At 46.5% G+C, this 22,296-nt stretch overlaps 1 protein-coding gene across 2 annotated transcripts in view; it reads right to left on the minus strand.

Annotated features, from left to right (window-relative positions):
• Positions 1–22,296, minus strand: part of gak (cyclin G associated kinase) — a 44,250-nt gene that overhangs the window by 13,400 nt on the left and 8,554 nt on the right. Inside the window, exons 6-15 of one of the 2 annotated variants that reach the window (XM_014172640.3) lie at positions 20,927–21,052; positions 20,186–20,275; positions 19,784–19,919; positions 18,668–18,780; positions 10,698–10,773; positions 6,236–6,356; positions 1,754–1,771; positions 978–1,027; positions 469–617; positions 121–243 (exon numbers count right to left, since the gene is read on the minus strand). In XM_014172640.3, the coding sequence (XP_014028115.1) occupies positions 121–243; positions 469–617; positions 978–1,027; positions 1,754–1,771; positions 6,236–6,356; positions 10,698–10,773; positions 18,668–18,780; positions 19,784–19,919; positions 20,186–20,275; positions 20,927–21,052 (1,002 nt within the window). The remainder of the gene's footprint in view (positions 1–120; positions 244–468; positions 618–977; positions 1,028–1,753; positions 1,772–6,235; positions 6,357–10,697; positions 10,774–18,667; positions 18,781–19,783; positions 19,920–20,185; positions 20,276–20,926; positions 21,053–22,296) is intronic. The other variant, XM_014172641.3, reaches the window with a different exon arrangement.

Here is a 22,296-nt window from a genome sequence, read left to right on the forward strand (position 1 = left end):
GTTGGTCTGCATTTCAGACAGACTACCAATTATGGGAGGAAAAGGTGATTAAAAAGATATATAATGAGTACTTGGTGTCCCCCAGTGCGAGTGAGTGAGTGTAGGGCTGGCTGTGCTCACCAGGCAGTGGACTACGGCGATGTTCCTCTGGTCCTGTTTCAGCCACAGGTGCATGTTCTTACAGAGGCTGTAGAGGCTCCTCAGGTTGGGTGCCCGCCGGGCCTGCCAGCCACACTCCGACACCTACGGCAGGTCAGGAAGAGCTTTTAGGAAGTCTATTTTCAAATAGGTGTCTGTCTAATGACTATACCTAATACTGAACTTTAACTTTGACACAGATTGCAAAATTCCCTCAAATAATCAGGGACGCATAAACCAGCGCACCAGTAGAATTGTTCCTCAAAACCCTCCTTTCTTTACCTAATAGTAAATATTGGTCATATTCTGTCTGGTGGTGGGCTGCCTTACCCTGTTGTGGAAGCGGGTGGGTCTGTAAGAGCGCTTGGTCAGGTTGTAGACGGCGTAGTGTCCTGCATGACGGCCATCCAGGAAGAGACGCACATCCTCCATGTTGTTCTTAATGGCAGACTCCACTCCCTCCGCTGGGAAGGACATGACTGAGCGCACACACACACACACACACACACACACACACGAGAACCGAGTAAACCATCACATTATTTCACTTAGCCTTTTTGAAAACACTCTACAGATGGATGAGCTTCAATTCTGCTCAGAGACATAAAAAATAATGCTGAAATGGTTCTATGTCATATTTTTATTATGTCATATTCAAGGACAAGCCACAAAGCAACACAGTTTAGAAGGTGGTCAAAGACAACAACAACAAAAAATCCATAATAGTGTACAATGAGTAGCCTGGTCCCAGATCTGTTTGGGCCATCATGTCAACTCCTTGTCATACCAAACAAGAACACAAAACTGATCTAGGACAAGGCTAGAATGAGGGTACATACCTGCTATTCTAGAGGTGATGTAGGAGATATCCAGGTCTCCCTTTGTATAACTGTGAGAAGAAACAAACAATGGGTACAATTCAGATCTGTTGTCACAAACGAAGAGGACACTTGTTTCCCGGACAATACTGAACAAAGGCCAGGAACAAAAAAAACTGACAATCTAGTTGCCAAATTTCAAAGGGGCATTCTGGTTGTATCCCAATATCTCCTCCTTCCTCCTGTAGTGTGCACTCGTTGACTACTTCCCATAAATGTAAAAAGTGTTGGATTGGCATAGGGAGTTTGCATACATCAGTCATTTACCTGTGAACAAGTGCACACTTCAAGAGAGAGGAGAGACTATTGGGACACCCACCAACTATAATCAGTTGTGTGTAGAAGCATTTCACAGCAATGACACATTTTCTATCACTATCATCGCACATTGTCAATGATAGAGACTTAAAAAAAAGAGATTTAAATACAGTACTTTTTCCACCACAAATCTACAGTCTAAACTGAAGAAAACTAGTTGGATCTATGGGATTAAAAAGAACAGCCACAGATGTAGGCGAGTTAGGAAAATGAACGTTGGTGAGATGTTGGTTTTTAGTAGGCGGTGGAGGATTAGAATTCAAACCATGTTTCAACGCAAACCCCATGTTCACTTTGTGCTGATAACATGGGATTATGGACACAGCAGTGTGAATCATTTTGCAGACTACAGCCACACGCACACAAACACACAGGAAATGAGGCGGGTACAAAGAGGGCGTGTAGTATCCCATATTTACCTGGGGCTACAGGAAGGACTTTATAGGACCATGAGTTGTGGTAGAGGCAGAGTTCATAAAACAAAATCAGAAAAACACAAAACAGAACTAAAATGGGCAAACCAATGAATCAAAACAGGATGAGTGGACAAGGGTGGAGTGAGTTATCAGATCCTAGAGAGAATGGTGTGTGTGGGTGTGTGGAGCTTGCATGGGCAGAGATATTTGCGATAATGCAGAAAGGGAGACAGTCTTTCTGAGCAGTGTGTGTGTGTGTGTGTGTGTCAGGTTTTCAGTTTCGGAAATGTGGCGCCGGACATTTGACCGGCAGCATTTTAATTTACCAGATATTTGAGAAATTTAACAGACCCATATGCATTGGGTGCATAACCTGATTAGGGTGTTCATCCACGGTTCTCAGAATGACAGAAATCACATTTTCATTATGGTAATTCATATTAACAGAACATGCAAGTCGACAACGTGCAGTCCCCTTCTCACCTAATTGCAACGTGCAGTCCCCTTCTCACCTAATTGCAACGTGCAGTCCTTCTCACCTAATTGCAACGTGCAGTCCTTCTCACCTAATTGCAACGTGCAGTCCTTCTCACCTAATTGCAACGTGCAGTCCTTCTCACCTAATTGCAACGTGCAGTCCTTCTCACCTAATTGCAACGTGCAGTCCTTCTCACCTAATTGCAACGTGCAGTCCTTCTCACCTAATTGCAACGTGCAGTCCTTCTCACCTAATTGCAACGTGCAGTCCCCTTCTCACCTAATTGCAACGTGCAGTCCCCTTCTCACCTAATTGCAACGTGCAGTCCCCTTCTCACCTAATTGCAACGTGCAGTCCCCTTCTCACCTAATTGCAACGTGCAGTCCCCTTCTCACCTAATTGCAACATGCAGTCCCCTTCTCACCTAATTGCAACGTGCAGTCCCCTTCTCACCTAATTGCAACGTGCAGTCCCCTTCTCACCTAATTGCAACGTGCAGTCCCCTTCTCACCTAATTACAATGTGCACTTTGAAGATGTTAGAATAACGCTCCACATTTACTTTTCCTCAGACAAGACGAGTAACGAACAGCTGAATCACTATCCCCCCCAACTTTCAAAAGCAAATGAGTCTGATGCAACAGATCAGAACAGTTCGCTTAAAATGTTGATAAACTATTATTTCTTCATAATATAAGCCGAGCAATGCCCACAAGGTAGTAGGCTACACGCAAATGTTTGTTCAATAATACAATTAACTGGTGAGAGGTTTCATGTGACCGAAATGAGGGGAGATCTTAACATGTAACAGCTAGCATGGGTTGCTAATATGACCTAGGATTGTGTCTTTGGCTACCAGACAATGAGAAGAAAAAAAAGTTGATATAAAAGAATTGCCTCCACAGCTGTGGTCTGATTTTGGCTAGGCTACTTTGAAGCAAGCTAAGACATGCCTCATGTAGTAAAACATTCAGGTTTCATACAATTAAGTACCTTGCCTACCTGGTTAAAAAAGGTGAAAAATAAATAAATAAAAAAGTAGCTATACGTTTTCAAAATGGACACTGCCTCCAGCTCATTGCAAAGTGGTATGACGCTGATAAACCCTGCCTTCTATTGCCTATGCATTTACTGTTTGAGATGCTGTAGCAGCAGCTCTCGCGCTGTCTGATAGATTTTCCACTCAAACGCTTTGTATCTTTATGATAAATAAGATACATAATGAATATTGTACATAGGCGCAACTGTAATTTCACAAAATTATGCGAATTAACCTATAGACCGATAAGCATGACCAGTCAAAATGTATTTCCATCGACTGGTATTTAGAGGCTAAAAAGCATTATTTCACAATGGGATTTTTTCTTCTTCTGGACAATTGGCCAGTGCCACTTCAATTTTAATTTAAAAAATGTATCGGCCAAAAGCTGGCTATTACCGGCTAATGGAAACATATGAGAAAAATTTAACAAATTAACTTTTAACAAGGCACACCTGTTAATTGAAATGTATTCCAGGTGACTACTTCATGAAGCTAGTTGAGAGAATGCCAAGAGTGTGCAAAACTGACATCAAGGCAAAGGGTGGATACTTTGAAGAATCTAAAATAAAAAATATATTTCGATTTTTTAAACACTTTTTTGGTTACTACATGATTCCCCATGTGTTATTTAATAGTGTTGTCTTCTCTATTATTCTATAATGTAGAAAATAGTAAAATAACGAAAAAACCCTGGAATGAGTAGGTGTGTCCAAACTTTTGACTGGTACTGTAAGAATTCAGACCCTTTTCTATGAGACTCAAAATTGAGCTCAGGTGCATCCTGTTTCCATTGATCATCCTTGAGATGTTTTTACAAGTTGATTAGAGTCTGTGGTAAATTTAATTGATTGGACATGATTTGGAAAGGCACACACCTGTCTATATAAGATCCCACAGTGCATGTCAGAGCAAAAACCAAGCCATGAGGTCAAAGGAATTGTCCATAGAGCTCCAAGACAGGATTGTGTCGAGGCACATCTAGGGAAGGGTACCAACAAATTTCTGCAGGATTGAAGGTCCCCAAGAACACAGTGGCCTCCATCATCCTTAAATGGAAGAAGTTTGGAATCAACAAGACCCTTCCTGGAGCTGGCCGCCCGGCCAAACTGAGCAATCGAGGGAGAAGGGCCTTGGTCAGGGAGGTGACCAAGAACCCAATGGTCACTCTGACAGAGCTCTGTGGAGACAGGAGAACCATCTCTGCAGCACTCCACCAATCAGGCCTTTATGGTAGAGTGGCTAGACAGAAGCCACTCCTCAGTAAACGGCACATGACAGCCCGTTTACTGAGTTTGTCAAAAGGCACCTAAAAAAAAACTGTCTGGTCTGATGAAATCAAGATTGAACTCTTTTGCCTGAATGCCAAGTGCCACATCTGGAGGAAACCTGGCACCATCCCTACGGTGAAGCATGGTGGTGGCAGCATTATGCGGTGGGGATGTTTTTCAGCGGCAGGGACTGGGAGACTAGTCAGGATCGAGGCAAAGATGAACGGAGCAAAGTACAGAGCGCTCAAGAACTCAGACTGGGGGCGAAGGTTCACCTTCCAACAGGACAACGACCCCAAGCACACAGCCAAGACAACGCAGGAGTGGCTTTGCAACAAGTGTCTGAATGTCCTTGAGTGGCCCAGCCAGGGCACGGTCGAACATCTCTGGAGACTTGAAAATAGCAATGCATCGACGCTCCCCATCCAACCTGAAAGCGCTTTAGAGGATTTGCAGAGAAGAATGGGACAAACTCCACAAATACAGGTGTGCCAAGCTTGTAGCGTCATACCCAAGAAGAATCAATGCTGTAAATCACTGCCAAAGGTGCTTCAACAAAGTACCTGAGTAAAGGGTCTGAATACTTATGTAAATGTAATATAGATAGAGATGTATGTATGGATAGATGTATAGATAGATGTATGGATAGATGTATGGATAGATGTATGGATAGATGGATAGATAGATGGATAGATGATGGATAGAGTATGGATAGATGTATGGATAGATGTATGGATAGATGTATGGATAGATGTATGGATAGATGTATGGATAGATGTATGGATAGATGGATAGATGGATAGATGGATAGATGGATAGATGGATAGATGGATAGATGGATAGATGGATAGATGGATAGATGGATAGATGGATAGATAGGTGTGTGTGTATATATATATATATATATATATATATATATATATATTTTAAAATAGCAATCATTACTGAATTATTTAATTTTTTTGCTTTGTCATTATGGGATATTGTTTGTAGATTAATGAGTAAATAAAACAATTTAATCCATTTTACAGTAAGGCTGCAATGTATCAAATTGTGGCAAAAGTCAAGGTGTCTGAATAATTTCCAAATGCACTGTATATTGTGATGTTTCTCAGTATAATGTATTGTGATGTTTCTCAGTATAATGTATTGTGATGTTTCTCAGTATAATGCATTGTGATGTTTCTCAGTATAATGTATTGCGATGTTTCTCAGTATAATGCATTGTGATGTTTCTCAGTATAATGCATTGCGATGTTTCTCAGTATAATGTATTGCGATGTTTCTCAGTATAATGTATTGCGATGTTTCTCAGTATAATGCATTGTGATATTTCTCAGTATAATGTATTGCGATATTTCTCAGTATAATGTATCTGCCGATGTTTCTCAGTATAATGTATTGTGATGTTTCTCAGTATAATGTATTGTGATGTTTCTCAGTATAATGTATTGTGATGTTTCTCAGTATAATGTATTGCGATGTTTCTCAGTATAATGTATTGTGATGTTTCTCAGTATAATGTATTGCGATGTTTCTCAGTATAATGTATTGTGATGTTTCTCAGTATAATGCATTGCGATGTTTCTCAGTATAATGCATTGCGATGTTTCTCAGAATAATGTATTGTGATATTTCTCAGTATAATGTATTCTCAGTTCTAAAGTATTGCAGGTGTTTCTGAACCAACTGTCTCACCTGGCCACAGACTGGATGACTTTAGAGGAGGTGTCTTTGATGTTGGTCAGAAAGCGTTCGGTTCCTCCCTTCAGGATGTCGAGAAAGCCCCCGCCCTGGTCCGGGTCCGCACCGTACACCCCTGAAACACACAGGAAGGAGACAAAGTCATGGGTCAGCGTACAAAAGTGGTTCACACATTAAGCATCTGGAAATAAACATTTTCATTAGCTAATCATCAATTTACATTTGTGATCCACACAATTTATCAATGACGGGTGTCAAACATCCGGGATGCAGGTGGTTTGAGTAGAAAATAAATAATAATAAACACAAATACATTCCTGGAGAGGCGTCAAGCACAATATACTTTAAAATGACTAAAGTCTAATCTAAACTGTGGTTAAATGATAATGGACCTAAATTCATTCAGTTTCTTGACTGTGTCCAGCTTCTAATAATCTTCTAAATAAAAGGCTAGAGTCAGGGAGGTTGAAATGATTAATAATAACAACAACATAGATAGAGGACTACTTATTGCACATTTTGACTGCGAGGAAATACAACCAATTTTCAATCTGGCCTTCCGGACCTCATTGAAGACCGAATGCGGCACCCGGGCCAAAATTTGTTTGACACCCCTGAAATCTGTTCCCAAGTATTCCCCGCATAATAGAGAGACGTGATCGTATACAAATGTAAGCAAGGTTTGAAATGATTATGTTTTAGTCAAGCATATCGGTTTGGGCTTCATCTGGTGAATTTGCAGTCCACCCGACCATCCACTCAAGAAAAGAAAATTGGCCAGTGGCTGAATCTAGTTGATGAACCCTGGACTTGACAATAGGGTTTGACATGAGTGTACAACTCATTGAATTGGGTCCTTTGTCTTTTCTCCATGTTTTTTTAGAGGGATGACGTAACCCTACCACCGTAGGTGATGAACCAGTTTAGTGGATGGGTCTACTTTCTAGTACCCAAACGGAAGCTAACATGACAAAATGGGGAGGAACCTGAATTTATCCAATTAAAACATATTTATACTGCGAAACATTTTGCTACAGTGTGCACTACTGAATACACGCCAGGCAGTGCTTAATTTGTAATATGGGACGTGCTGGAACAAAAAATGAGCAACGGTGTGGAGCCGCTTGCAGAAGTTGCACACATGGAGTACATTTTTTGTAGCCTGGAGTCCTGGAAAAATGTGGGCTTTTATAAATATATTTCATGCAATTCTACATGACTGGAGACTTGCGCAAAATCTTTAATACCTCACAAATTAATCGAAATGACAGGCTACTTTGACACTGACAAACTGATCAATAAAAACAACATTATCTTGAATCCATCAATAGCCTAGGTGTGCGTAGAAACACATTACTGTAGGCTACAATACGAGGAGTAAATTAGTCCAAAACATCTTCCCAGTTTCACTGACTCACTCAATGATGTGCAGCTCACTCAGCAGCCAAAAGCTCATCTCTCTCTTGCTTTACTTTGTAAAACTATGCTGTTCACTCAATAGGCCTATTTGGAAGTTAAAAACTTGGTAAATTAACAGATTAGTATTTTACTTTCAGGCGGATTCATTTGCTTTCCAAACTGTGTTTTCCAGCGATTGTATTTGAAATATTGCGAAAGGTCTGTTTTGGCTGCATGCTATTCACTGACAGATCTGACACGCTTTACCGACAGTAGGCATGCCTAGGCAATTTTTTTCAAATTAGCTATGGATCCTCAGTGGCTAAATTATAGGTGTACTCTTGATGTAGTATTGGGAATTATTTCATTTCTTTCTTAACAGACTGCAAAGTGCTGCATCACCTCCAGCACACTTCCAGCAGCTATTATTCCATTAGGAAATAAATTATGATGTGCAATGCTGAAGAGATGAGAGTTGCCGGCTCATGTCTATCAGAGCACAGAGAGGGAGAGAGATCATAAAAACAGAATCTCATTTTAGTTCTTTGAGAGATACAGGCGTGCTTCTCTCGCACCACAGAAATGGTCTATATAGGTTAAAATATTGCCATAAACCCGGGCCAGCCCAACATGTATCAGTTCTTACAATAACCAGGCACATTTTCACATTACGTTTTTTCTTTTTTCTTTTTTTCTTTTTAAATGGGGCATGACAATTACAGAGGAAGCCAAAATGTAACTACTCTGATTGCTTTTATTATGATTTTTACATTGCAAACAGTGAAAATAATTGTTCATGCCACAAGAGGTAGGCTATCTGATCCTGGCAAATGGGCTCCGTGAACGAAAGAGAACAAAAGAGAGGTGCCGGATCCTGTTCCGGCAGGATCCGGCTCAAATGAAGCACTGACGCCAGGTGTGAATGAGTGCAGGAAGCATCTCATCACAGGGAGCCCCCAGTCTGTTCACCAGATGGCTGACTGCCAAAAGAGCAATCCTCTTAACAGCCGAATACATAGCACCAGATCAACAGTAGTAGCCGTAGTAGTAGTAGCAGCAGTAGTAGTAGTAGTAGCAGTAGTAGTAGCAGCAGCAGTAGTAGCAGTAGCAGTAGTAGCAGTAGTAGTAGCAGTAGTAGCACCAGCAGTAGTAATAGTAGTATTAGCACCAGTAGTAGCACCAGCAGTAGTAGTAGTAGTAGTAGTAGTACCAGTAGTAGCACCAGCAGTAGTAGTAGTAGTAGTAGTACCAGTAGTAGTACCAGCAGTAGTAGTAGTACCAGCAGTAGTAGTACCAGCAGTAGTAGTAGTACCAGCAGTAGTAGTAGTACCAGTAGTAGCAGTAGCACCAGCAGTAGCAGTACCAGCAATAGTAGTAGTAGCAGTGGTAGTAGCAGCAGTAGTAGTAGTAGTAGTAGTACCAGTAGTAGCAGCAGTACCAGTAATAGCAGCAGTACCAGTAGTAGTAGTAGTAGTAGTAGTAGTAGTAGCACCAGTAGTAGTAGTAGCACCACCAGTAGTAGTAGTAGTAGCACCACCAGTAGTAGTAGTAGCACCAGTAGTAGTAGTAGCACCAGCAGTAGTAGTTGTGTCCACTCCATAAGCACTCTTCCTTAAAAAAGTTACATTTCCAAGTATGATAGATTCAAACAAAAGTATTACAGCCAAGATTATAATAGATTATAATAAAGTGTTCCTAGATGTTTGCAGTGCTAATTCTGAAAAGAGTCAGTGTAAATATATATCCACAGGGAAAAGCACATGCAAGATATGAAAGTTTTATGCTTAGTATTTTCATTAATTTAGTGCCAGTAAAAATTTTCAAATACTAAGCATATAAACTTACAAATCCTGCCTGTGCTTTTCCCTGTGGATATATATTTTTTTTTCATATTATATATGAAATATTGACACGCCAGTCCCTTCCTGAATGAGCTGTAAGCCATGTTCCAGCATTTAAAATCTATGTATCCGTAGGTTATTATTAGGGTTTTTTAAAACGCACTGAGTGCAAACATCAGGCGACAAGTGGACCACACCATGCATCTCCTAAGAAGACAAACACAGCAGCTGGTGGGTTGTGAGAGTGTGACCATCTGGCCTTCAGGTGAAGGGAAAGTCTGATCAGGGGTCATATGTTTCAAACATTTCAGAGTAGGAGTGCTGATCTAGGATCTGTCCATAGAATGTTATTCCTTATAAATATAAAAAGGCAAAACTGTTCCTCGAACAGCATTCCTATTCTGAAATGCTTGGTAAATATGGACCCAGCCTGCCTTCATCAACTCAGATCCAAACCAATTTACACTGCAGCCATACTTGTTCTTTCCTACCCTGGGATCAGGAGGGAGGGAAGGCGCCAAGAGCCAGCAGCATAACCTGATTACAGGCATGGTGAGCTCATCGCCAGTTACCCTCCAAGTTAGCCTCCAGACCGCAATCAATTGTGATTAGTGTCCCCAGGCAGGGGTAGTGATCTAGGGCAGATAGTGTGATCTATGGCTAGAGCTACTGGTGTCCCGTTATGAAGAGAACATGGCGGGGAACGTTCCAGTAGACAGGCTCAATTGTGGCTGAAATGCATCTTATTGAGTAACTAACAATGATAACCCTACACACACACACACACACACCTGTCGTTCTGCCCCTGAACAAGGCAGTTAACCCACTAGGCCGTCGTTGAAAATAAGAATTTGTTCTTAACTGACTTGCCTAGTTAAATAAAAGGTATAAAAAAAAAATGTAAAAATAAAAACGCACGCACACACGCGAGACACGCACGCACACACTACTACACACTACTACTGGTACTGCTACTACACACACGAGACACACACACACACACACACACACACACACACACACACACACGAGACACACACACACACACACACGAGACACACACGACACAGACACACACTGCCGCCACACACGACACACACACACACTGCCGCCACACACGACACACACGACACACTGCCGCCACACACGACACACACGACACACACACACTGCCGCCACACACGACACACACACACACACACAGCGTTTGAACTCACCTGCGTTGTGGATGTTGTGGATCTGGGTTGGGGGCTGTGCGCCGTTGTTGCCAAAGCCTCCGTTCTGCTCCAGCAGCTGCAGAGATTCATAGCCATCGTAAGCAGGCCTCAAACAGTAATCTGGCCTCAACAGACTCATGGGGCGACCAAGCACCAAAAACAAACAGTTGACAAGTGAAGAGAAGGACGAAAACAAGTCCCAAGAGAAGGCAGTCAGTCGTTGGATTCAGTCAGAACAGAAGTATCTCCCCTGGACTAGAGTGTAGGTATCTCTGGGTGTGTCAGTGAGGGTCAAACCGTCACCAGTCTTGGCTGTGCCTCCTCTCCGGAGGGGGTAAGCTCCTTAACCCCACAGAGAAACCCCCGCTTAACACAGATCATCCCAGTCTAATTCTGCCCTCAGACACAGGGGAGCAGTTGTGTCTATCCCTTACTACCGCCACTACTACTACCGCCACTACTACTACCGCCACCACCACTACTACCACTACCGCTACTACTAATACTACCGCTACTACCACCGCCACCACCACTACTACTACCGCCACCACCACCGCCGCCACCACTACCACCACCACCACCACCACTACCACCACCGCCACCACTACTACTACCACCGCCACCACTACTACTACCACCGCCACCACTACTACTACCACCGCCACCACTACTACTACCACCGCCACCACCAACACCACTACTACCGCCACCACTACTACCGCCACCGCTACTACCGCCACTACTACTACCGCCACTAACCGCCACTACGGCCAATACCGCCACTACTACTACTACTACTACCGCCGCCGCCACTACTACTACTACCGCCGCCGCCACTACTACTACTACTGCCGCCACAACTACTACTGCCGCCACAACTACTACTGCCGCCACAACTACTGTCACTACTACCGCCGCCACTACGACTACTACCGCCGCCACTACGACTACTACCGCCGCCACTACGACTACTACCGCCGCCACTACGACTACTACCGCCGCCACTACTACTACTACTGCCGCCACAACTACTACTACTGTCACTACTACCACCACCACCACCACCACCGCCACTACCACCACTACTACTACCACCACCGCCACCACTACTACTACTGCCACCACTACTACTACCACCGCCACTACTACTGCCACCACTACCACTGCCACCACTACCACTGCCACCACTACCACTGCCACCACTACCGCTGCCACCACTACCGCCGCCACCACTACCGCCACCACTACTACCGCCACCACTACTACCGCCACCACTACTACTGCCACCACCACTACTACCGCCACCACCACTACTACCGCCACCACTACTACCGCCACTAACCGCCACTACGGCCAATACCGCCACTACGGCCAATACCGCCACTACGGCCAATACCGCCACTATCGCCACTACTACTACTACTACTACAACCGCAACCACTACTACCGCCACTACGACTACTACCACCACCACCGCCACTACTACTACCGCCGCCACTACTACTGCCGCCACAACTACTACTACTGTCACTACTACCGCCACCACTACTACCACCACCACTACCACTACCGCCACTACTACTACTGCCACTACTACTACCGACACTACCACTACCACCACCACTACTACTACCACCACTACTACTACTGCCACCACCACCACTACCACCGCCACTACCACCACTACTACTACTGCCACCACTACCATCACCACCACTACTGCCACCGCCGCCACTACTACTGCCACCGCCGCCACTACTACTGCCACCGCCGCCACTACTACTGCCACCGCCGCCACTACTACTGCCACCGCCGCCACTACTACTGCCACCGCCGCCACTACTACTGCCACCGCCACCACCACTACTACTACTACCGCCACTACTACTACTGCCACTACTACTACCGACACTACCACTACCGCCACTACTACCACCACAACTACCGCAACTACAACCACCGCCACAACTACTACTACTACCGCAACTACAACCACCACCACAACTACTACTACTACCGCCGCCACCACAACTACTACTACTACCGCCGCCACAACAACTACTACTACTCCCGCCGTCACTACAACTACTGCCGCCACTACAACTACTGCCGCCACTACTACTACTGCCGCCACTACTACTACTGCTGCCGCCACTACTACTACTGCTGCCGCCACTACTACTACTACTACTGCCGCCGCCACTACTGCTACCGCCGCCACTACTACTACCGCCGCCACTACTACTACCGCCGCCACTACTACTACTACTGCCACTACTACTACTACTGCCACTACTACTACTACTACTACCGCCACTACTACTACTACTGCTGCTACCGCCACTACTACTACTACTGCTGCTACCGCCACTACTACTACTACTGCTGCTACCGCCACTACTACTACTACTACTGCTACCGCCACTACTACTACTGCTACCGCCGCCACTACTACTACTGCTACCGCCGCCACTACTACTACCGCCGCCGCCACTACTACTACCGCCGCCGCCACTACTACTACCGCCGCCGCTACTACTACTACCGCCGCCACTACTACTACTACCGCCGCCACTACTACTACTACCGCCGCCACTACTACTACTACCGCCGCCACTACTACTACTACCGCCGCCACTACTACTACCGCCGCCACTACTACTACTACTACCGCCGCCACTACTACTACTACTGCCGCCACTACTACAACTACCAACACCGCCACCACTACAAATACTACTACCGCCACTACAAATACTACTACCGCCACCACAACTACCGCCACCACAACTACCGCCACCACAACTACCGCCACCACAACTACCATCGCCACAACTACCATCGCCACTACTACTATTACTACTACCACCACTACCGCCGCCACTAATACTTCTACCACCGCCACTACTACTACTACTGTCACTACTAACGCCACTACTACTACCACCACTAGTACTACCACCACAACTACTACTACTACTACCGCCACAACTACTACTACTACCGCCACAACTATTACCGCCACAACTACTACTACTACCGCCACAACTACTACTACTACCGCCACAACTACTACCGCCACCACTAATACCGCCACCACTACCACCGCCACTACTACTACTACCACCACTACCACCACTACTACTACCACCACTACTACAACTACAACCACTACTACTACTGCCGCCACTACTGCTACCGCCACTACGACTACTACTACTGCCACCATCACCACCACCGCCACTACTACTACTACCGCCGCCGCTACTAATACTACCACCGCCGCCGCTACTAATACTACCACCGCCGCCGCTACTAATACTACCACCGCCGCCGCTACTAATACTACCACCGCCGCCGCTACTAATACTACCACCACCGCCACTACTAATACTACCACCACCGCCACTACTAATACTACCACCACCGCCACTAATACTACTACCGCCGCCACTAATACTACTACCGCCGCCACTAATACCGCCACCACCACCGCCACTAATACCGCCACCACCACCGCCACTAATACCGCCACCACCACCGCCACTAATACCGCCACCACCACCGCCACTAATACCGCCACCACCACCGCCACTAATACCGCCACTACTACTTATACTGCCACTACTACTTATACTGCCACCACCAACACCACAGCCACTACTACCACCACCACAGCCACTACTACAACTACCACCACAACCGCCACTACTACCGCCGCCACCACTACCGCCGCCACAACTACTACTACTGCCGCCGCCACTACTACTACTACTGCCGCCGCCGCCACTACTACCACCACTACTACCACTTTTACTACTACCACCGCCAGCACCACCACCTCCACTACTACCACCACCACAGCCAGCACCACCTCCACTACCGCCAGCACCACCTCTACTACCGCCAGCACCACCTCTACTACCGCCAGCACCACCTCTAACTCTGCTACTACCACCACCACCTCCTCTACCACCACTGCTACTGATGCTGCTGCTACTACTACTACTGCTGCTGCTGATGCTACTGCTGCTGCTGATGCTACTGCTGCTGCTGATGCTACTGCTGCTGCTGATGCTACTGCTGCTGATGCTGTTGCTGCTGCTGATGCTGCTGCTGCTGATGCTGATGCTGCTGATGCTGATGCTGCTGATGCTGCTGCTGCTGATGATACTGCTGCTGCTGCTGATACTACTGCTGCTGCTGCTGATACTACTGCTGCTGCTGCTGATACTACTGCTGCTGCTGCTGATACTACTGCTGCTGCTGCTGATACTACTGCTGCTGCTGCTGATACTACTGCTGCTGCTGCTGATACTACTGCTGCTGCTGATACTACTGCTGCTGCTGATACTACTGCTGCTGCTGATACTACTGCTGCTGCTGATACTACTGCTGCTGATACTGCTTAAGACGGCGCTGCTCACCAACAGCAAAAGATTAGCCTTATGACCGTGACGCTTTTACCACTAGTAAACTATTAACACCCCCCATTTACTTCCAAACAATAGAGCCAATAGAAGTCCATCCCTGCCATGCCAACCGTTCCAAGAAAAAAGGTCAACCTAACTCTTACACCACCCCCCTATCAATTTCACAACATGCCAAGTCCCACAGTAGGCCAAGCATACGGTTCCCACAACATGCCAAGTCCCACAGTAGGCCAAGCATATGGTTCCCACAACATGCCAAGTCCCACAGTAGGCCAAGCATACGGTTCCCACAACATGCCAAGTCCCACAGTAGGCCAAGTCCCACAGTAGGCCAAGCATATGGTTCCCACAACATGCCAAGTCCCACAGTAGGCCAAGCATACGGTTCCCACAACATGCCAAGTCCCACAGTAGGCCAAGTCCCACAGTAGGCCAAGTATTGGGTTCCCACAACAGGCCAAGTCCCACAGTAGGCCAAGTCCCACAGTAGGCCAAGTCCCACAGTAGGCCAAGTATTGGGTTCCCACAACAGGCCAAGTCCCACAGTAGGCCAAGTATTGGGTTCCCACAACAGGCCAAGTCCCACAGTAGGCCAAGTCCCACAATAGGCCAAGCATACGGTTCCCACAACATGCCAAGTCCCACAGTAGGCCAAGCATATGGTTCCCACAACATGCCAAGTCCCACAGTAGGCCAAGCATACGGTTCCCACAACATGCCAAGTCCCACAGTAGGCCAAGCATACGGTTCCCACAACATGCCATGTCCCACAGTAGGCCAAGTCCCACAGTAGGCCAAGCATACAGTTCCCACAACAAGCCAAGTCCCAAGTCCCGCAGTAGGCCAAGTATTGGGTTCCCACAACATGCCAAGTCCCACAGTAGGCCAAGTCCCACAGTAGGCCAAGTCCCACAGTAGGCCAAGTATTGGGTTCCCACAACAGGCCAAGTCCCACAGTAGGCCAAGTCCCACAATAGGCCAAGCATACGGTTCCCACAACATGCCAAGTCCCACAGTAGGCCAAGCATACGGTTCCCATAACATGTCAAGTCCCAAAGTAGGCCAAGTCCCACAGTAGGCCAAGCATATGGTTCCTACAACATGTCAAGTCCCAAAGTAGGCCAAGTATACCGTCCCCACAACATGCCAAGTCCCACAGTAGGCCAAGTAAACGGTTCCACAACATACCAAGTCCCTCCCACAGTAGGCCAAGTATACGGTTCCCACAACATGCCAAGTCCCACAGTAGGCCAAGTAAACGGTTCCACAACATACCAAGTCCCTCCCACAGTAGGCCAAGTATACCGTCCCCACAACATGCCAAGTCCCACAGTAAGCCAAGTATACCGTCCCCACAACATGCCAAGTCCCACAGTAGGCCAAGTATACCGTCCCCACAACATGCCAAGTCCCACAGTAAGCCAAGTATACCGTCCCCACAACATGCCAAGTCCCACAGTAGGCCAAGTAAACGGTTCCACAACATACCAAGTCCCTCCCACAGTAGGCCAAGTATACCGTCCCCACAACATGCCAAGTCCCACAGTAAGCCAAGTATACCGTCCCCACAACATGCCAAGTCCCACAGTAGGCCAAGTATACCGTCCCCACAACATGCCAAGTCCCACAGTAAGCCAAGTATACGGTTCCCACAACATGCCAAGTCCCACAGTAGGCCAAGTATACCGTCCCCACAACATGCCAAGTCCCACAGTAGGCCAAGTAAACGGTTCCACAACATACCAAGTCCCTCCCACAGTAGGCCAAGTATACCGTCCCCACAACATGCCAAGTCCCACAGTAAGCCAAGTATACGGTTCCCACAACATGCCAAGTCCCACAGTAGGCCAAGTAAACGGTTCCACAACATACCAAGTCCCTCCCACAGTAAGCCAAGTATACCGTCCCCACAACATGCCAAGTCCCACAGTAGGCCAAGTATACCGTCCCCACAACATGCCAAGTCCCACAGTAAGCCAAGTATACGGTTCCCACAACATGCCAAGTCCCACAGTAGGCCAAGTATACCGTCCCCACAACATGCCAAGTCCCACAGTAGGCCAAGTAAACGGTTCCACAACATACCAAGTCCCTCCCACAGTAGGCCAAGTATACGGTTCCCACAACATGCCAAGTCCCACAGTAAGCCAAGTATACCGTCCCCACAACATGCCAAGTCCCACAGTAGGCCAAGTATACGGTTCCCACAACATGCCAAGTCCCACAGTAGGCCAAGTATACCGTTCCCACAACATGCCAAGTCCCACAGTAAGCCAAGTATACGGTTCCCACAACATGCCAAGTCCCACAGTAAGCCAAGTATACGGTTCCCACAACATGCCAAGTCCCACAGTAAGCCAAGTATACGGTTCCCACAACATGCCAAGTCCCACAGTAGGCCAAGTATACCGTCCCCACAACATGCCAAGTCCCACAGTAGGCCAAGTCCCACAACATGCCAAGTCCCACAGTAGGCCAAGTCCCACAACATGCCAAGTCCCACAGTAGGCCAAGTATACCGTCCCCACAACATGCCAAGTCCCACAGTAAGCCAAGTATACCGTCCCCACAACATGCCAAGTCCCACAGTAGGCCAAGTATTGCTCTCTCCCTCCTTCCCTTTTGTGTCTTTCTTTTTCCATCTCCTATGTGTCCTTCTCTCTCCATCACGTGACATCACTTTCCATTAAGACTGAAACGCCTGTAGTGTGTGAATATGGCTGGGATGAGACACTCCTTTGTGACTGATGGTGGCAGGGGCAGGTGGAGGGGGCGGGTGGAGGGGGCAGGTGGAGGGGGTTGAGGCAGAAGCAGGGAGGGGAGCAGGCACTCTCTCAATAGCTCTTCAGAGAGTTGGTGGCACTACTGGAGAACTGACTTCCTTTGTACCCCAAGAACTGACTTGTTTGCCGTAAAGGAGTAGGAGGGGGGGGGGGACTGGGCTACACAGTCCCAATTCAATTCCTACATAGCCCTTGGTCCTAACTCATCAACGTTTGCAGATGTTTAAGGTGGAAGCTTTAACAATACACTGGTTATACCAAACCTGGAGGAGTTAGGTCCAAGAACAAGGGGGAGGGAGAGGGAATCTCTAAACCTCATGGTCACACAAGGAGGGAAAGGTGACCTGACCTATCGTGTGACCTTAAGCAGGGGGCATTACCCTGAGTAGCCAACCAAGAATATATCCTCCTCTCTCAGAACGGAAGATAGACAACCCACAACTACTCACCCCTCTCCACAGACACTCTGATACAGCTAATGCTAGGACAATGCCCCAAACTGAGAAATAAGTAGGTCATTGTGTGAGCAACTAAACAGATTTTTATTTTTAACTGGCAACATGGGGTGTTTGGCTGACATCATTACACATCCTGTGACGTTCATTTGGTATTTGGTAGTAATAGTCTATGTCAAGACCCCTCATGCAAAAGGCTCTAGAAAGGAGACATGAGTTGGGTTGCAATGCTTGTAAGGTCAGACAAGCAGAAGGGGTTCAGAGGTCAAGGGTCAGGGGGTCGAAGGTCAGTCGGTTACCTCTGTGATGGGAGACTTGGGGTTGACATTGCGCGCCGCAGCGATCTCCTGCAGTTGGTTGACCAGCTCCGTGATGGACAGCCTCTCCTCTGGGTTGATCTTCAGCATGGATCCTGAGGAGAGGAATGGCCCAAACAGAACCTCTTAGCACATTTTAAAGCCCTTTTTACATCAGCAGTTGTCACAAAGGGCTTAACAGATAACCAGCCTAAAACCCTAACAGCAAGCAATGCAGTGGCAGAAGCACAGTGGCTAGAAAAAAACTCCAGAAGGCCAGAACCTAGGAAGAAACCTAGAGAGGAACCAGGCTCCAAGGGGTGGCCAGAGGCAGGAACCCAGGAAGAAACCTAGAGAGGAACCAGGCTCCGAGGGGTGGCCAGAGGCAGGAACCCAGGAAGAAACCTAGAGAGGAACCAGGCACTGAGGGGTGGCCAGAGGCAGGAACCCAGGAAGAAACCTAGAGAGGAACCAGGCTCCGAGGGGTGGCCAGAGGCAGGAACCCAGGAAGAAACCTAGAGAGGAACCAGGCTCCGAGGGGTGGCCAGAGGCAGGAACCCAGGAAGAAACCTAGAGAGGAACCAGGCACTGAGGGGTGGCCAGAGGCAGGAACCCAGGAAGAAACCTAGAGAGGAACCAGGCTCCGAGGGGTGGCCAGAGGCAGGAACCTAGGAAGAAACCTAGAGAGGAACCAGGCACTGAGGGGTGGCCAGAGGCAGGAACCCAGGAAAAAACATAGAAGAAACAGGCACGGAGGAGCGGCCAGAGGCAGGAACCTAAGGAAGAAACCAGGCCCAGAGGTAGAAACCCAGGAAGGAACCTAGAGAGGAACCAGGCTCCGAGGGCTGGCCAGTCCTCTTCTGGCAGATCTCACATCATAATCTCAAAGTCGGTCGACCATATTTTTTCAGTGTGCGTTTTGTTACTCGTCTTTTAAATACTAGTCGTTCCTGGCAAAAACAGCAACTAGACCGAGATGGACTGCTTTGTACATGGATTCTCTTTATTTTTAAATCAGATATTCAACTATTCATTTATTTTTACAACCACAGGCCGCATTTACTAAGACAACCACCAATTTCAGAGCCCTGATCTGATGAATGTACAGAGGTTCCTTACTGATGAGCTCGTGGTAAACAGTGTACTTGATGTCATTCTGGGGGATGGCGTACTTCCCGTTGACTATCTGCAGCTTAGCGCCCTCCTCGAAGGGGTGCTGCTTAAAACACAACAAGTAGAGGATACAACCCAATGCCTGGAGAGAGAGAGACATACACCACACACACACACACACACACACAGAGAAAAATGATCAACAGGCTATAGAGATGTGGTTTAAAGGGGCAATTTAAAAAAAATAATAATAATAACACCCTATTCCCTTTATAGTGCACTACTTTTGACCAGGGCACAAAGGGCTCACCGTAGCAGGTGACATAGCAACCAATACAGCAGCAAACGAAAACAAAAAAACAAAAAACAAATAGACAGACTAAATAATGTTGCTATGACAAGACTTACCCAGATGTCCTGCTTCTCGTTAATGGGGAAGTTGGAGTACAGGTCAATCATCTCAGGTGTCCTGTAGGCCGGAGTAGTGTTTCTGGTGATCTGGATACAGTGGAAGGTGACCAGAGATGGTAACTTTAGTTTACCAGTAGCTCACAGAACTAGAATGAGCAGAACGGGCCTCCCCATTTAAGTCAATGATGCCATAATGGGTCGTCTGGCAGCCATTTTGAGTGCACCCATGAGTTTACCTATTGAAGGTTCCAAGTCCTAGGCATTCTATTTCTAAGGTTTAGCTATCTTCCTCACATTCAAATCCAGAAAATATCTAACCTTTTACTTTTCCCAGGAAATTGTGGGGATTAACAGCCTGTTTCCAAGAAAATCTTATGCATGAGTGATTCTTCTAGCCAATAATTAGCTTTCTGTATCAATGCTAGTTTCCTGTAGCGCACCATTAAACTGGAGGAAAATAGACTGGCGTTACAGGGTTTGAGGAAAGCCAGTGTGTTCTGATTTGATTAACCAACGTTGGTGCAGGAACAAAGTATAATTTTGTGTAATTATATCAATAGGGGATGGTTTCCCCAGACACTAATTAAGCCTAATTCTGGACTAAAAAGTATTTAAGGAAATGATCCATTCAAGTAGATTTATAGTCCAGGACTAGGCCTCCTCTCCCCTGGGAGTTTTCAGCAGCGATAGTGGGAAGAGTACTAGAACATGGTCACAGACAGGGGTTTCCAAAATCACCTCATCCTCCACCATGGACCTCTTCTGGGCAGACCAGCTGTAGTCAGGGTAGTGGGCTATTGTGGTGGAACTGCCAAAGTCACACAGCTTGATGGTGCCTTGGTGACTGATCAGCAAGTTCTCAATCTGGAGGAGGCAGACAAAAAAGGACAGTAGCCCATTACGCGATTGCAGTTTGTGTGTACATTTGTTTTTCTATATTCGGTCTGGGAATGTTGTTTGTTGTAAGGCGATGTCAGCACCATTTCACCAGATCAAATTCCTGTAAGACGTAAATGTATTTGGATTCTGATAAACATCAATAAAGCAAGGACAAGAGTCAGCAACACCTTTATTTTCTAGGGCGCTTTAGAAGAGGGGTGATTTATTTTAACGCCGCTTTAGAAGAGGGGTGATTTATTTTAACGGTGCTTTAGAAGCAGTACCAACAACAAAAAAAAATGCATGAAATGAAAATGTATGGAATGTATGCATTCACTACTGTAAGTCGCTCTGGATAAGAGCGTCTGATAAATGACTAAAATGTAAAATAAAATGTAAGCAGGGCGATTTATTTTAACGCCGCTTTCGAAGCAGAGTGATTTATTTTAACGCCGCTTTCGAAGCGGGGTGATTTATTTTCTAGGGCGCTTTCGAAGCGGGTGATTTATTTTAACGTCGCTTTAGAAGCAGGGTGATTTATTTTCTAGGGCGCTTTAGAAGCAGGGTGATTTATTTTAACGCTGCTTTAGAAGCAGGGCGATTTATTTTCTAGGGCGCTTTAGAAGCAGGGTGATTTATTTTAACGCCGCTTTAGAAGCAGGGTGATTTATTTTAACGCCGCTTTAGAAGCAGGGTGATATATTTTAACGCTGCTTTAGAAGCAGGTGATTTATTTTAACGTCGCTTTAGAAGCAGGGCGATTTATTTTAACGTCGCTTTAGAAGCAGGGTGATTTATTTTGTAGGGCGCTTTAGAAGCAGGGCGATTTATTGCAGAGGCAACTCCGCTCCTCAAACATTTGTTGACCCATTCACAAAACGCATAGCCTCTGGTTTGACCTGGTTCTCAGTTGCCATTCCAAAAACACTTAAACAATCCCTGAGTCCGCTAGAAAGTCAGGAAACAGAGTGTGAGGGCCACGCGAGGGTGGAGGGGTTCCAGAGAACACAGAGGCCTACATCAGCATTCTGTAGCAAGCACATCACCAGGGTATTTTGTCACTGATCAAATAAAAATAAAAAATCTGACAAACAAGTGGCTGAAAGTTAAGTGTGGCAGAGCAGGGAGGGAGGGAAGTCTTACCGGAAGAGAATGGTTATGTCTAGATAGCATACAGATGGTAGCAGGTATAGTATGGTGTAGTAAAGGAGGAAGAGGTATTGGCCATG

The sequence above is a fragment of the Salmo salar genome, chromosome 24 (genome assembly GCF_965601325.2).
Source record: "Salmo salar chromosome 24, fSalSal1, whole genome shotgun sequence".
Classification (NCBI taxonomy): Eukaryota; Metazoa; Chordata; class Actinopteri; order Salmoniformes; family Salmonidae; genus Salmo; species Salmo salar.